General features: G+C 68.9%; 2 protein-coding genes across 6 annotated transcripts; both read right to left on the reverse strand.

Moving 5' to 3' along the window:
- Positions 1–682: 682 nt before the first annotated feature.
- On the reverse strand, positions 683–2134 carry SNAPIN (SNAP associated protein). The gene is made up of 4 exons (XM_074566216.1): positions 2001–2134; positions 1446–1492; positions 1204–1322; positions 683–1101 (listed from the first exon to the last, which is right to left on the reverse strand). Exons 1-4 carry the CDS (start codon positions 2111–2113, stop codon positions 997–999), a joined length of 384 nt encoding a protein of 127 aa, XP_074422317.1. The 5' UTR covers positions 2114–2134; the 3' UTR covers positions 683–996.
- Positions 2135–2953: 819 nt separating this feature from the next.
- On the reverse strand, positions 2954–11718 carry LOC141734437 (mothers against decapentaplegic homolog 4-like). 5 transcript variants are annotated; one of them, XM_074566209.1, is made up of 12 exons: positions 11447–11718; positions 9186–9434; positions 6713–6887; positions 6572–6592; positions 6245–6439; positions 6015–6137; positions 5839–5925; positions 5690–5743; positions 5401–5584; positions 4201–4369; positions 3261–3399; positions 2954–3165 (listed from the first exon to the last, which is right to left on the reverse strand). In XM_074566209.1, exons 2-12 carry the CDS (start codon positions 9420–9422, stop codon positions 2954–2956), a joined length of 1596 nt encoding a protein of 531 aa, XP_074422310.1. In that variant the 5' UTR covers positions 9423–9434; positions 11447–11718. The 5 variants fall into 5 exon arrangements, with proteins under 5 accessions (XP_074422310.1, XP_074422308.1, XP_074422306.1 ...); XM_074566207.1 differs by having other exon boundaries at positions 6245–6592; XM_074566205.1 differs by having other exon boundaries at positions 6015–6134; positions 6245–6592; positions 11447–11536.
- Between the last annotated feature and the right edge of the window lie 627 nt (positions 11719–12345).

Below are 12345 nucleotides of genomic sequence, written 5' to 3' on the forward strand. Positions count from 1 at the left end.
CGGGAGGGGGTCTTTCTTGAACTGGGGAGCCCAGAACTGGACCCAGTGCTCCAGCTGTGGCCTTGCCAAGGCAGGGTAGAGGAGGAGAATGGGGTCCCTCGACCTGCTGGCCCCATACTCTTTTAATGTGCCCCGGGAGACCATTGGCCTTCTTGGCCACAACGGCACATCGCTGGCTCATGGGCAACCTGTTGCCCACCAGGACTCCCAGGTCCCTCTCTGCAGAGCTGCTCTCCACCAGGTCAGCCCCTGACCCGTACAGGAACAGGGGCTTGTTCCTCCCCAGGTGCAGGGCCCCGCACTTGCCCTTGCTGAACTCCGTCAGGTCCCTTTCCATCCACCTCTCCAGCCTGCCCAGGTCTCACTGGGTGGCAGCACAGCCTTCTACTGCGTCACCTTCTCCTTCAGCTTTGTGTCGCCAGCAAACCTGCCGAGGGTACGCTCTGTGCCCTCACCGAGCTCAGCAGTGAATACATTGAACACGACTGGGCCCAGTAACAAGCCCCATTAGCTACAGGCCTCCAACTGGCCCCTGCGCCGCTGCTCACACCCTCTGAGCTCTGCCGTTGTGATGCTGAACCCCGACCCGTGCTCTCTGCTGGCAGCATCTGCAGGGCTCCGCTCTCCCCACCGCGGCAGCCCTGACGTGGGAGCGTTACAGACTCACGCTACAGACTCGTGCTGCCTCACCAGCCCATAAACAACGTGATCGCTTTTATTACAGCGCTTACAAACCTGGAAATACAACTCAGGGTCCCCCTGGTTCCTTCAGCTGCAGCCGAAGTGCTGCGGCCTCACTCTGCGGGGCCTCTCGCCCCCTCCCGCACTGTGGACGCTGCTACAAACAGGGACAGCAGCTCCCCTTGCCAGCGGCCCATTCCGTCCCCCGTCCTTCAGGCTCGCACCCCCTCACCATCCGGGGCCGCTCCTGCTCCGGCCCAGCTCACAGAGCTGTCGGCACAGCCGTGGTGCGAGGCGGATCCCGCTGCGGGGGTCTCACTTGCCAGGCAGGCCCTGGGGGTAGCCACCTGCCGCCTCCAGCATGGCCTTCCTCCGCACCGTCTCCTTGGCCACGCTGTGGTTCAGCCTCCGCAGCCGTTCCTGTGCCAGGGAGCGGCAGATATCAGGATGGGGGGGAGGGGGGGGGGGAGGGCTCCGGGATCCCCCAAAACACAGCAACCCCCCCGGGGTCCCCGCACTGACCTGGGCGTTCTGCAGGATGTTGTTGACCAGCACCACCCTGCGCCGGGCGTTCAGCAGCTTCTTCACATAGGGGTCAAGGTCCAGCGCCACTTTCTGGTCCTCGTTGATGCGGCAAAGCTCTGGGGAGAGGGCAGAGGCTGGGAGGGGGGCCCAGGCCTCCACAGACCCCCTAGGGGATGTGAGGCAAAACCCCGCTGTGACCCACAGCCGGGCTGCAGAGATGACCCCCCCCCAGGTCTCACCTGTGGCCAGGCTGTCGATGTGCTCCCGCAGCTCCACCTGGCTCTCCCTGCGGAGGGGATGGCTCAGTGGCCAGGACAAAACCCTCCACCCTGACCCCAAACCCACCCCTGCTCCCCCTCTGACACAGAGACTGCACCCCCAGCTGCCCCCCCACAACTCCCTCCCAGTCCAAATGCACATCCCACCCACCCGGTTACCTGCACCCCCTTCAGCCACCCCCAACTCCCCCCAAACCAGCCACATGCCCCCTCCCACCCCTCAAAAAAGTTCCCTCCAGCCCAGCTACGGACTCCACCCCCCTCCCAGGCACCCCCAAGCCCCCCACGGTGCTCCTAAAGCCCTTCACCACTCAAATTGCCCCCCGCCCCGGCCTTACAGGCTCACCTCGATACTGTCCCCTCAGTCCCCCACTCCCACCTCGGCGCCCGCTCCTCAGCCCCTCTCCCACCGCTCCTCAGCCCCCCCAGGCCCGCTCCCACCTCGGTACCCGCTCCTCAGGCCCTCTCAGCCCCGCTCCCCTCAGGCGCCCCGGCCCCCCCACCCTCCTCCCGGACCTGACGGCGTGGACGTGCCCGTCGAGCTGCCGCACGGCCGGCCGCAAGAACTGCAGCAACCCCTCGGCGAAGAGCTCCCGCGCCGCCGGCCCTCCGCCGCTCCCCGCCGCCATCTTGGCACCGCCGCGGGGGCCGCCGGGAAATGGCGGCGGCGGCGAGCGAGGCGCAAGTACTACTTCCGGTCTCGCGACGCGGGGACTGCTGGGAAATGTAGTCCCGGGGGAGGCAGGGCAGCTCCGGCCCTTCCCAGCGCCCGATAGTGCTTAAAGCCCGCCCTGGCTGTGTGAGTACGTTCTGCTGGGTCTTCATAGACTCATGGAATGGTTCGGGTTGGAAGAGACCTTAAAGCTCATCCCGTGCCACCCCCTGCCCTGGGCAGGGACACCTCCCACCAGCCCAGGTTGCCCCAAGCCCCGTCCAACCTGGCCTTGAACCCCTCCAGGGATGGGGCAGCCACAGCTTCTCTGGGCAACCTGCGCCAGGGGCTCACCCCCCTCACAGCCAAGAATTCCTTCCTCACATCTCATCCCAATCTCCCCTCTTCCAGTGGCAAACCCTTCCCCCTCGTCCCATGGCTCCCCTCCCTGCTCCAGAGTCCCTCCCCAGCTTTCCTGGAGCCCCTTGAGGGACTGGAAGGGGCTCCAAGGTCTCCCCGGAGCCTTCTCTTCTCCAGGCTGAGCCCCCCCAGCTCTCTCAGCCTGTCCCCACAGCAGAGGGGCTCCAGCCCTCCCAGCAGCTCCGGGGCCTCCTCTGGCCCCGCTCCCACAGCTCCGTGTCTCTCCTGTGCCGAGGCCCCGGAGCTGGCGGCAGCACTGCAGGGGGGTCTCACAGAGCAGAGCAGAGGGGCAGAATCCCCCCCCTTGCCCTGCTGGGGATGCAGCCCAGGCTGCGTTTGGCGGTTGTTTTTTTTTTTTTTTTTCCTTTTCTTACAAAAATTAAACTACTGTGAAGGATCAGGGCAGGGGGCTGGGCTCGGCGGCCGGCATGGCATGCAGGACCTCGTCCAGCAGCTGCAGGGCGCGATGGAGGTGCACCTCGATCCAGCATGGTGTGTGCGTGATGCTCTGCCGGGGGTAGTCGGGCCCCCAGCCCTTGACGAAGCTCAGCCGCAGGATGCACAACCGCCGCAGGTCATCCACCCCGATCCCCGCTGCCGCCGACAGCCCTGCGTGGGGGGGGACGCGGCCGTGGGTGGGGGATCCCCCATGCTTTGCGGGGGGGTCTTCCCCATGTCCCCCTCTCCCCGGGGCGGTCACTCACCCACGGCGGGCGCGATGCCTCCCACCGAGCCGGGGCCAGGGATGGTGCCAGCCACGGCGGCCGCCTGAGCGGCAGCGGCAGCCTGAGCCGTGGCCGCTTGCTGCTGCATCTGGCGGTGGCACTGGCGCAAGTCAAATACCTGGGGGCCATGGGGGGGGACACACACTCCTCAGCAGGGTGGGATGGGAGGGGGATGCCCTGGGGGGGGATGCACCCCCTTCAGCACGCGCACGGGGGCCCTCCATCCCCGGGGTCCCTCCATTGTCCCTCGGCATTGGGGACCCTTTACCCGGGACCCCCTTTAACACAGGCATGAGGGTTCCTCCATCCCTGGGGTCCCTCCACCACCCCCAGCGTGGGCGACTCATTGCCTGGGACCCGCTTTAACACCAACACAGGCATCCCTCCATCCACAGTACCTCCATTGTCCCACAGCACCGGGGACCCTTTACTTGGGATCCCCTTTAACATGGGCACGGGGCTCCCTCCATGCCTGGGGTCCCTCCATCCCCCCCAGAATGGGTGAATCGTTACCCCGGACCTCCTTTAACAGGGACATGGGGATTCCTCCATGCCTGGGGTCCCCCCATAGCCCCCAGAATGGGTGACCCATTACCCGGGACCCCCTTTAACATTGGCATGGGTGTTCCTCCACCTCCAGTCCCTCCACTGTCCCTTGGTATTGGAGACCCTTTACCCAGGACCCCCTTCAACATGGACAGGCGGCTCCCTCCATCCCTAGGGTCTCCATTGTCCCTCTGTATGGGGGACCCATTGCTGAGGACCCCCCCTAACATGGGCATGGAGGGTCCCTCCATCCCTGGGGTCCCTCCATTGCCCCCAGAACGGGTGACCCACTGCCCAGGACCCCCTTTAAGATGGGCACAGGGGTCCCCCCTGTGCCTGGTAACCCCTTTCCCCCCCCCCGGGAATGCCCCACCTTGATGTACGCGCCGGGGTAGATCTTGTGGACGGCGTCGCCGGGGGCCCTGCCCGCCTCCCGGTCCAGGTAGTAGCTCTGCAGGAAGACGGCGTGGTGGCTCCGGCACCGCAGCCAGACGTCGCCCTCGCCGCGGCACTCCAGCTGCACGCCCTTCCCGATGTGCAGCCTGGCCCGCAGGGACCCTCAGCACCGGCACCCCCCATAGCCCCCCGCATCCTCCCATAGCCCCCCGCATCCCAGATCTGCCCCACCACCCCCCGTTTACCCGTTGTATCCCCCCACCTGGCCCGCATACCCCCCGTTGCCCCCCTGTATCCCCCTTACACTCCGTCATTCCCCTTCTGCCCCACGCATCCCCCATTTGGCCCCCTATAAACCCCCACCTGCCCCATCACCCCCCTGTTGCCCCCCCTATATCCCCGTTCTGCCCCATACACCCCTCATTTGCCCCCCATATCCCCTCACCTGCCCCATACATCCCCCATTTGCCCTCTATATCCCCCCATCTGCCCCGTCATGCCCCAGTTGCCCCCCTATATCCCCGTTCTGCCCCGTCCACCCATTTGCCCCTCATATCCCCTCATTTGCCCCCATATCCCCCCACCTACCCTGTATATCCCAGTTGCCCCCCTGTATTCCCCTTCTGCCCCATACATCCCTGTTCTGCCCCCTATATCCCTATTTTGCCCCATATATTCTGCAGTTGCCCCCTGTATCCCTGTTCTGCCCCATCACCCCCCATTTAACCCCCTATATCCCCATTTTGCCCCACCCATCCCCCATTTGCTCCCCTGTATCAATGTTCTACCCCATACACCCCCCAGCTGCCCCTTAAATCCCCCCAGCTGCCCCCTAAATCCCCCCACCTGCCCCATATATCCCCCAGTTGCCCTCCTGTATTCTTCTTCTGCCCCATCCATCCCCCATTTTCCCCCTATACCCCCATTCTGCCCCACCATTCGCCGGTTGCCCCCTATATCCTCCCACCTGCCCCCTACATCCCCCCAGCTGCCCCCTATATCCCCCTTCTGCCCCCTACATCACCCCTGCACCCCATCCACCCCCGTTTTCCCCCCCATCTCCCCCTTCTGCCCCATCCCTCACCCCCACATCACCCCCCTTTCACACCTGCAACCCCCGTCCCCATCCCGGCCGAGCGTTCCCCCCCCCCACCCCCCTCCTCGCCCCCCGCCCCACCGGGCCCGCTCGCTGGCGTGGGTGCGGTGCAGGTTGGAGAGCTGCCCCAGGCAGAAGCGGGCCCCCCCCGAGGGGTCCACGTAACCGTCCACGACGACCAGGGGGCAGCCGGACGCCACCTTGAACGTCTCCCCCACCTGCACGTCCATCTCGAAATAGGCGATGGAGCACCAAAACTCTGGCCCTGGGGGGGGGACACACACACAAGAAGGGGGGGTCAGGGCACCCATGGCTTGGGCAGAGGGTGCTCATTAGGGTGGGGGTGCTAATTAGGGTGAGGGGAGCTTACCGGGGTGGGTGGACACCGGTTGCTGGTAGGGCCCGGAGTTATGGTGGGGGGGCCCTGGGGAGGGGGCAGAGATGGGGTGAGCGCAGCATCTGGGACGCTCCCTCCCTCCCCAGTTCCACCCCCCTCCCCGATAACCCCCAAAAACCTACAGTAGCGGTTGAGGGGGTGGAGCGGGGGCTGCGGCCCCCCCAGGCTGGGTGCGTAGATGGCTGTACTGGTCCAGCTGTCCGGCGACGCTGGGGCAGGAGAGAGGGTGAGCGGGTTTGGGGGTGGGGTGGCTGTGTGTCCCCCCCACCCCGAGGCGGGGAACGTCCCCGGTACTCACCGTGGCAGGGCGGCTCGGGGTACCCCTTCTGCGGGGGGGGCTGCGCCGGGGGGGGTGTTGGGCAGGCGACGCGCAGCAGCCCCTCGCCATGGGGCAGCGAGAGTAGGGAGCTGCCAGGGGCTGCTGTGGGAGGGGGGACACAGTGCGGGGGCTCAGGGTGACACCCCCAAAGCCGTCCTTGGGGATGGGGGTTTAATGGCGGGGGGGGGGTGGGGGGGTGGGTGTCTCACCTGGGGGTGACATGGGCAGCGTGGGGCGGAGGTGGGGGGACGCGGGGAGCTGTGGGGGGGGCAGTGGCTGGCGGTAGGGCGTGGGGGGGGGTGGAGGTGACACCACCTCGTCCCCCTGCTGCCGGCTGGGTGGTGGCACCTCCATCTGCGCACAGTCATGGACGACCTCCTCCTTCAGCGGGCGCGGGGGGGGCACTGGGGGGGGGACGACGGGGGGACACAGACACCGGAGACCATGGCGGGGGTGCGGACAGCCGCCGTCGGGGGCGGGGGGGACAACGCCGGCTGCCGGGGTGCCCCCCGCCGTCCCCCCCGCTGGCGTCTCACCTGGGCTGTGGATGCCGAGACCTGCGGGGAGATTTGGGGTGCAATGGGGGTGTGTGTGTGTGGGGGGGGGGTTTATGGGTGCCGGTGGAGTCAGGAGCGGGGTGATCCCCCCCCCCGGGGGTGTCGGTGGGGCTGGCTCACCGACGGGGGGGGCCGGCAGGCGCTCGTAGTGGTAGGGGTTGACACAGACGCTGTCGCGCTTGAGGCCGAAGGCGAAGCGGCAGAAGCGCAGGGGCCTCAGCTCGGCCTTGTGCAGGTCGGGCCAGCGCCACAGCCGGGCGTAGAGGACGTGGGGGAACCCCTTCCTGCCGGCCACCTGCGGGGGGGGGGGGGGCACGGCATGGGGGCACACGAGCTGCAGGGACGGTGTGTCCCGTCCCCCCGGCTCCCAGGCTGACTGCACCCAGCCGGGATGCTGGACCACCCCCCCAGTGTTGCCCCAAAGCAACCCTCCGGGGGGGGGGGTGGTTCCGGACCCCCCCCAGCACCCCCATAGGGGAGTCCCTAACCCCGAGCAGCCCCCCCGGGGGGGTCTGGACCCTCCTCCAGCATCCCCAGGGGGTCAAGAGCTCCCCAGCATCTCCCCGGGGAATCTGAACCCCCCCCAGCACCCCCGTAGCGGGGGGTCCATAACCCCCAGCATCCACCTGGGGCCCTCCAGACCCCCCCAGCATCCCTCAGGGGGGGTTCAGAGCCCCCCAGCACCCTTGTAGGGGGGGTCCGTAACCCCCAGCATCCCCCCAGGGCTCTCCATACCCCCCCAGCACCCCTGCGGGGGTGTCCAGATGCCTCCAGCACCCTCGCGGGGGATGGGGGGGTCTGTAACCCCCAGCATCCCACGGTAGGGGGGGGTCCAGCACCCTCGTAGGGGGGTCCATAAGCCCCAGCATCCCCCCGGGGCCCTCCAGACCCTCCCAACATCTCCTCAGCAGGTCCGGACCCCCCCTATTACCTCTGTGGGGGTGTCTGGAACTCCCCAACAACCCTCCGGGGGCCCTCGGACCCCCCCAGCACCCCTGTAGAGGAAGTCCATAACCCCCAGCATCCCCCCTGGGGGGTCCAGACCCACCCCCCCCCCCCTCAGCATCCCCAGAGCAGTCTGTACCCCCCCCCAGCACCCTCATACCGGGGTCTGTAACCCCCAGCACCCCCTGAGGGCCCTCCAGACCCCCCCCCCCCCCAAGCATCCCCTCAAGGGGGTCCGGACCCCCCGGCACCCTAGTAGGGGGGGTCTGCAACCCGCAGCATCCCCTCGGGGGCCTCCGGACCCACTGGCACCCTGTCGGGGGGGTTCAGAGCCCCCCACCACCCCCGCGGGGGCCCCCAGACCCCCCCAGCACCCTCGTAAGGGGAGTCTGCAGCCTGGAGCGCACCCTCCGGGGGGGGTTCCGGACCCCCCCCTGCACCCCATAGAGGAGTCCCTAACCCCGAGCATCCCCCCGGGGGGGGTACGGACCCTCCTCCAGCATCCCTGAGTGGTCCAGAGCCCCCCAGCATCCCCCCCGGGGGATCCGGACACACCCCCCCAGCATCTCCCCGGCGGCTTCCAGAGCCCCCCGGCATCCCCGGGAGGGGTCCAGGCCCCCCCCGCCCCCCAGGAGCCCCCCAGGGCCGGACCCCGCGGATGCCGGACGCTCCCGGGCGGGGGGAGGGCTGGCGCCGGGCCGGGCCCCCCCCCCGCGTCTCCCCGGCTCCAGACATAACAACCCCCCCCCGCTCCCCCGGGCCCGCAGGCTGCCAGACGGTGACTCATCCCGGGACGCGGGGGGGGCGCAGTCGCCGGGGGATGCCAGCGATGGCGGGGCTGGGGGCAACGCTGCCTGTGGCTGCCCCTGCCTGGATCCATCTCCCTGGCCCTGGCCCCCATCGCCGGATGCATCTCCTGGGGCGCACCGCCGTGTCCCCGTCCCTGTCCCCCCCCATCCCCGGGGCGGCCGCGGGGGGGGTGGGCACAAGCCCAGACACTGAAGTCACCGCGGCTCCCGGCCCGCAGCCGCGGGCTCCACCCGGGGGGGGAGGGGGGATGTCCCCCCCCCCCCACGCCTGCCCCCTCCCGGATCGGGGAGGGCTGGGGGATGTCGGGACACCAGGATGCCGGGGTCCCCCTGGACTGGGGGTGTGTCTCGGGGCATCCCGACACCCAGGTCCCCCAAGCTCGGGGTGTCATGGGGCACCTGGGTCCCCCCAGCTCGGGGAGGGTTTTGGGGTCTCAGGGGCCATGGGACACCCCAACACCCAGATCCCCAGCTCGGGGAGGGTCGGGGGGTCATGGAGCACCCCAACATCCAGATGTTTCCAGCTCAGGGAGGGCTGGGGGGGGTCTTGGGGCACCCCAATACCCAGGTGTCCCCAGCTCAGAGAGGTCTGGTGGGGCCTTGGGGGTCATGGGGCACCCCAGCACCCGGTTGTCCCCAGCTCAGAGGGTCGTGAGGTCTCAGGGTTCATGGGTCACCCCAACACCCAGCTTGGGGACGGTTTTGGGGTTTCAAGGGGTTAGGGAGCACCCCAACACCCAGGTGTGCCCACCTCGGGGAAGGTTTTGGGGTCTTGGGGGTCATGGGGCACCCTAAGACCCCAATGTCCCCCCCTCAGGGTGCCAACACGGGGGTGTTACCTGGAGGCGCCCGTCTAAGGTGCGCGGGATGGTGACGCACTTGCTGGGGTGGGCGCCGTTGGTGGTGACGGCGGCGACGAGCGCGTCGAGCTCGTCCTTCTTCTCCTTCAGCTTCCTGAGCAGGCTCTCGATGGCCCGGCGGGCGAAGGCCTCGCTGTCCCCGCGCTGCCGGTGGCACAGCAGGCTGCGCACAATGCTCGGGCCGGCGTCGCTGCTGCCAGGCGTGCCGAGGGACATGGCGCCGCTGCCCTGCAAGGCACAGCACGGCCCTGCTGTCACCCCGCGGCAGGGGATGCGTTGTGTCCCCCCCCCCCCCCGCCCTCACCCACATGGGTGTCACCGAGCTGGGAGTCACCGTACGGGGGGGACAGTGCCCACCGGGTGGTTGGTGCCGGCAAGAGGGGACACAACCCATGCGTGACATGGCAGCCCCCCAAAAGGCACATGGCGGGTGAGGAGGACGTGGGACAAAGCCCTGTGTCACCTGGGATGGGGGGGGGCAGCCTGGGTGCCACGGTCCCTCTGCGGCGTGGGAGGAGGGACGGGGGTCACTGCGATGCTGGGACCCTCCATGGAGTCCCCTGCGCCCCGCTGGCAGCAGCGCCAGAGCTGGGCCACGGCGTCACCTTGGGCAGCGTGCGCGGGGTGGGGCCACCGGCTGTGTCACACCGACCGACGGCCGGGAGGGCAGCAGGCCTGCGTGGGCGCAGTGTGCGAGGGTGCCCGCGTGTGTGCGAGGGTGCCCGCGTGCGTGCAGCGTGTCAGTGTGCCTGCGTGTGTGCAGCGCTGCCCATGTACGTGCACGTGCGCAAGGGTGCCTGCACTTGTGCAAGGTGCCTGCATGCATACAAGCGTGCAAGGGCACCTGTGTGTGCGTGCAAGGGTGCCCGCGTGTCTGCAAGCGTGCCTATGTGCATGCAAGCGTGCGCAGGTGCCTGCACGTGTGCAAGGGTGCCTGCATGCATACAGGTGTGCAAGGGTGCCCGTGTGTGTGCAGCATGTAAACGTGCCCGTGTATGTGCAAGGCTGCCTGTGTGTGTGCACGCGTGCAAGGGGTGCAAGGGTGCCCATGTGCGTGCAGCGTGCAAGCGTGCCTCTGTGTGTGCAAGGGTACGTGCAAGCGTGCGAGGCCGGGCGTTGGGCCGCGCTCGGCGCTCCCCGTCCCCTGCCTGGCGCAGGGGCCAGACTAAACACAGCCCCAGCCCGGCGCCGCTCCGTAACCCCCGGCTTCTCCCTCGCCCGCCCGCCCGCGCACACGCCAAGGGCCGCGCACACGCGTGTGGGGGCCCCGCGAGCATCCCCCCACCCGACGCCTCGCTCCAGGCCCTGGGAAAAGCCCGGGGTGGGCGGCAGACACAACGCCCCCTCAGTGCCCGTGCCCCCACATTGCCGTGGGATGGGAGGGTGGCTTGTCCTGCCTGTGTTCCCCCCGCCCCGGCGCGGGCGCAAGGCCATGGCCACCCTCTCGCTGGAGCGATGCCGCTGGCCGGGCTCCTTGAGAGGAGGCGGATGCCGTCGGCCATGGGGACACCTCAGAGGATGCTGGAGGGACCCCGCGGAGCCTCCATGTTTGGGGTACAACCCCGACCACCCCGTGGGTTCCAGCGCAGCCTCGGGCACCCGTCCCGCCGCGGCCCTGCCTGCCCGCCATGCTTGGCTTCAGGGCTCCATTTTGGGACCAAAGGAGGTGAAAAAGGGTGGTGGGGACTCTGTGAGCTGGGGCCGCCTGGGATCGCCCTGGAAGGAACGTGCAGGGATCCCGGGGGGATAACGGAATGGGGGAATAACGGACTGGGGGGGACAAGGAGGTGCCTCATTGCCCTGCTCCAGCTGGGAAGTGACATTTCTGTGCCAGCCTTGTGTCCCCCCGGGGGGGGCCTTTCACCAACCCGTCAGGGCTCCTCGGGGGGGCTGGCGTGGGGGTACCCCCTCCTCCCCCCATAGCTCCTGCCCTACAAATACCCGCCTCAGCCCGTGGCCCGAGTCCCGGCGCCAGAGCCAGCCTTGTCCCCGAACCCGGGGCGGGGGACGAGCAGCGCGGGACGGGGGGGATGCGCCAGCTCCCGCAGCCCCCACAGGGACACGCTCCCCGGACTGGTCTTGGCTCCGGGGCCACCAACTCCCGGACAGTCCCAAGGGCAGGGACAGAAGGACCGGCGGGGGCTGGAGCGGGCAGGCGGGGGGGGGCGGAGAGGGGGGGACAGGAGTGGGGACACCCGGGGGGCGATGGCGGGGGGGGGGGGGGACGGACCGGTACTCACCTCCGCCGCCCGGCTCCGCTCACTCGGGGCCCGGCTCCCGCTGCATCTCCTCCGGCTGCCTGCGCCCCCTGCACCCCCGGCCCTGCCTGCACCCCCTGCCTGCACCCCTGCCCTGCCCTGCCCTGCAGCCCTGCCCGCAGGTCCGCAGCCCTGCCCGCTCCTGCCGATCCCTGCCCGCAGGTCTGCCCGTCCCTGCCCGCTCCTGACGATCCCTGCCCGCTCCTGCCGTCTCCTGCCCTCTCCTGCCCGTCCCTGCCCGCTCCTGCCGATCCCTGCCCTCTCCTGCCCGTCCCTGCCCGCTCCTGCCGATCCCTGCCCGTCCCTGCCCGCCGCCGCTCCTCGGCCGCACCACCACAAGCAGCAGCCGGAGCGCGTGAGGCGCTGTCGCGCCGCAGCCAATCACGGGGGGCCCCGCAGGCGGCCCTCGCCGCGCCAGCCAATAGCGACCGCGCTCCCGGGAGGGTGGGCGGGGCGAGCGCCGGAACCGGCCCCGCTCCGGGACCCCGCGAGAGGCCCGATGCGGGGGGGGGGGGCGGGGGTGGGCCTCAGGCCGGGACCCCCGGGCCGCCGCCGGGCACGGGCGGGAGGCGGCGCCAGGGGGCGGCCCGCGGAGAATTTACCCAGAGTACGACCTGAAAATCCCCATTTCCCGGAAAAAACCCCACCCACTGTCCCGGAATAAAAAGCCCATTCCCCCCCCCAATATTTCCCAGGGTAAAAAAACCACCCAAACATTTCCCAGGGAAAACATCCCCCTCATTTCCCGTGGAAAGAAAACCTCAAAAACATTTCCCAGGGAAAAAAAACACCCCCCCCCCCCCACCCCGAGTTCCTGGGGGAAAAAACCCACCCCCCCATTTCCAAGGGGAAAATAACAATAAAAATAAAAAAACCCAAAC

Source organism: Larus michahellis, chromosome 24 (genome assembly GCF_964199755.1).
Source record: "Larus michahellis chromosome 24, bLarMic1.1, whole genome shotgun sequence".
Taxonomy (NCBI): Eukaryota; Metazoa; Chordata; class Aves; order Charadriiformes; family Laridae; genus Larus; species Larus michahellis.

Excerpts from the sequence above, each read along its gene's own strand:
- SNAPIN (XM_074566216.1), bottom strand. The coding sequence starts at position 2,113 with ATGGCGGCGGGGAGCGGCGGAGGGCCGGCGGCGCGGGAGCTCTTCGCC. Across the intron at positions 1,493-2,000 it reads GGGCACGTCCACGCCGTCAG|GGAGAGCCAGGTGGAGCTGC; the intron begins GTCCGGGAGGAG and ends TCCCCTCCGCAG. Across the intron at positions 1,102-1,203 it reads ACATCCTGCAGAACGCCCAG|GAACGGCTGCGGAGGCTGAA; the intron begins GTCAGTGCGGGG and ends TCCCTGGCACAG.
- LOC141734437 (XM_074566207.1), bottom strand. The coding sequence starts at position 9,422 with ATGTCCCTCGGCACGCCTGGCAGCAGCGACGCCGGCCCGAGCATTGTG. Across the intron at positions 6,888-9,185 it reads CCTTAGACGGGCGCCTCCAG|GTGGCCGGCAGGAAGGGGTT; the intron begins GTAACACCCCCG and ends CCCCCCCCGCAG. Across the intron at positions 3,400-4,200 it reads ACCCCGGCGCGTACATCAAG|GTATTTGACTTGCGCCAGTG; the intron begins GTGGGGCATTCC and ends CATGGCCCCCAG.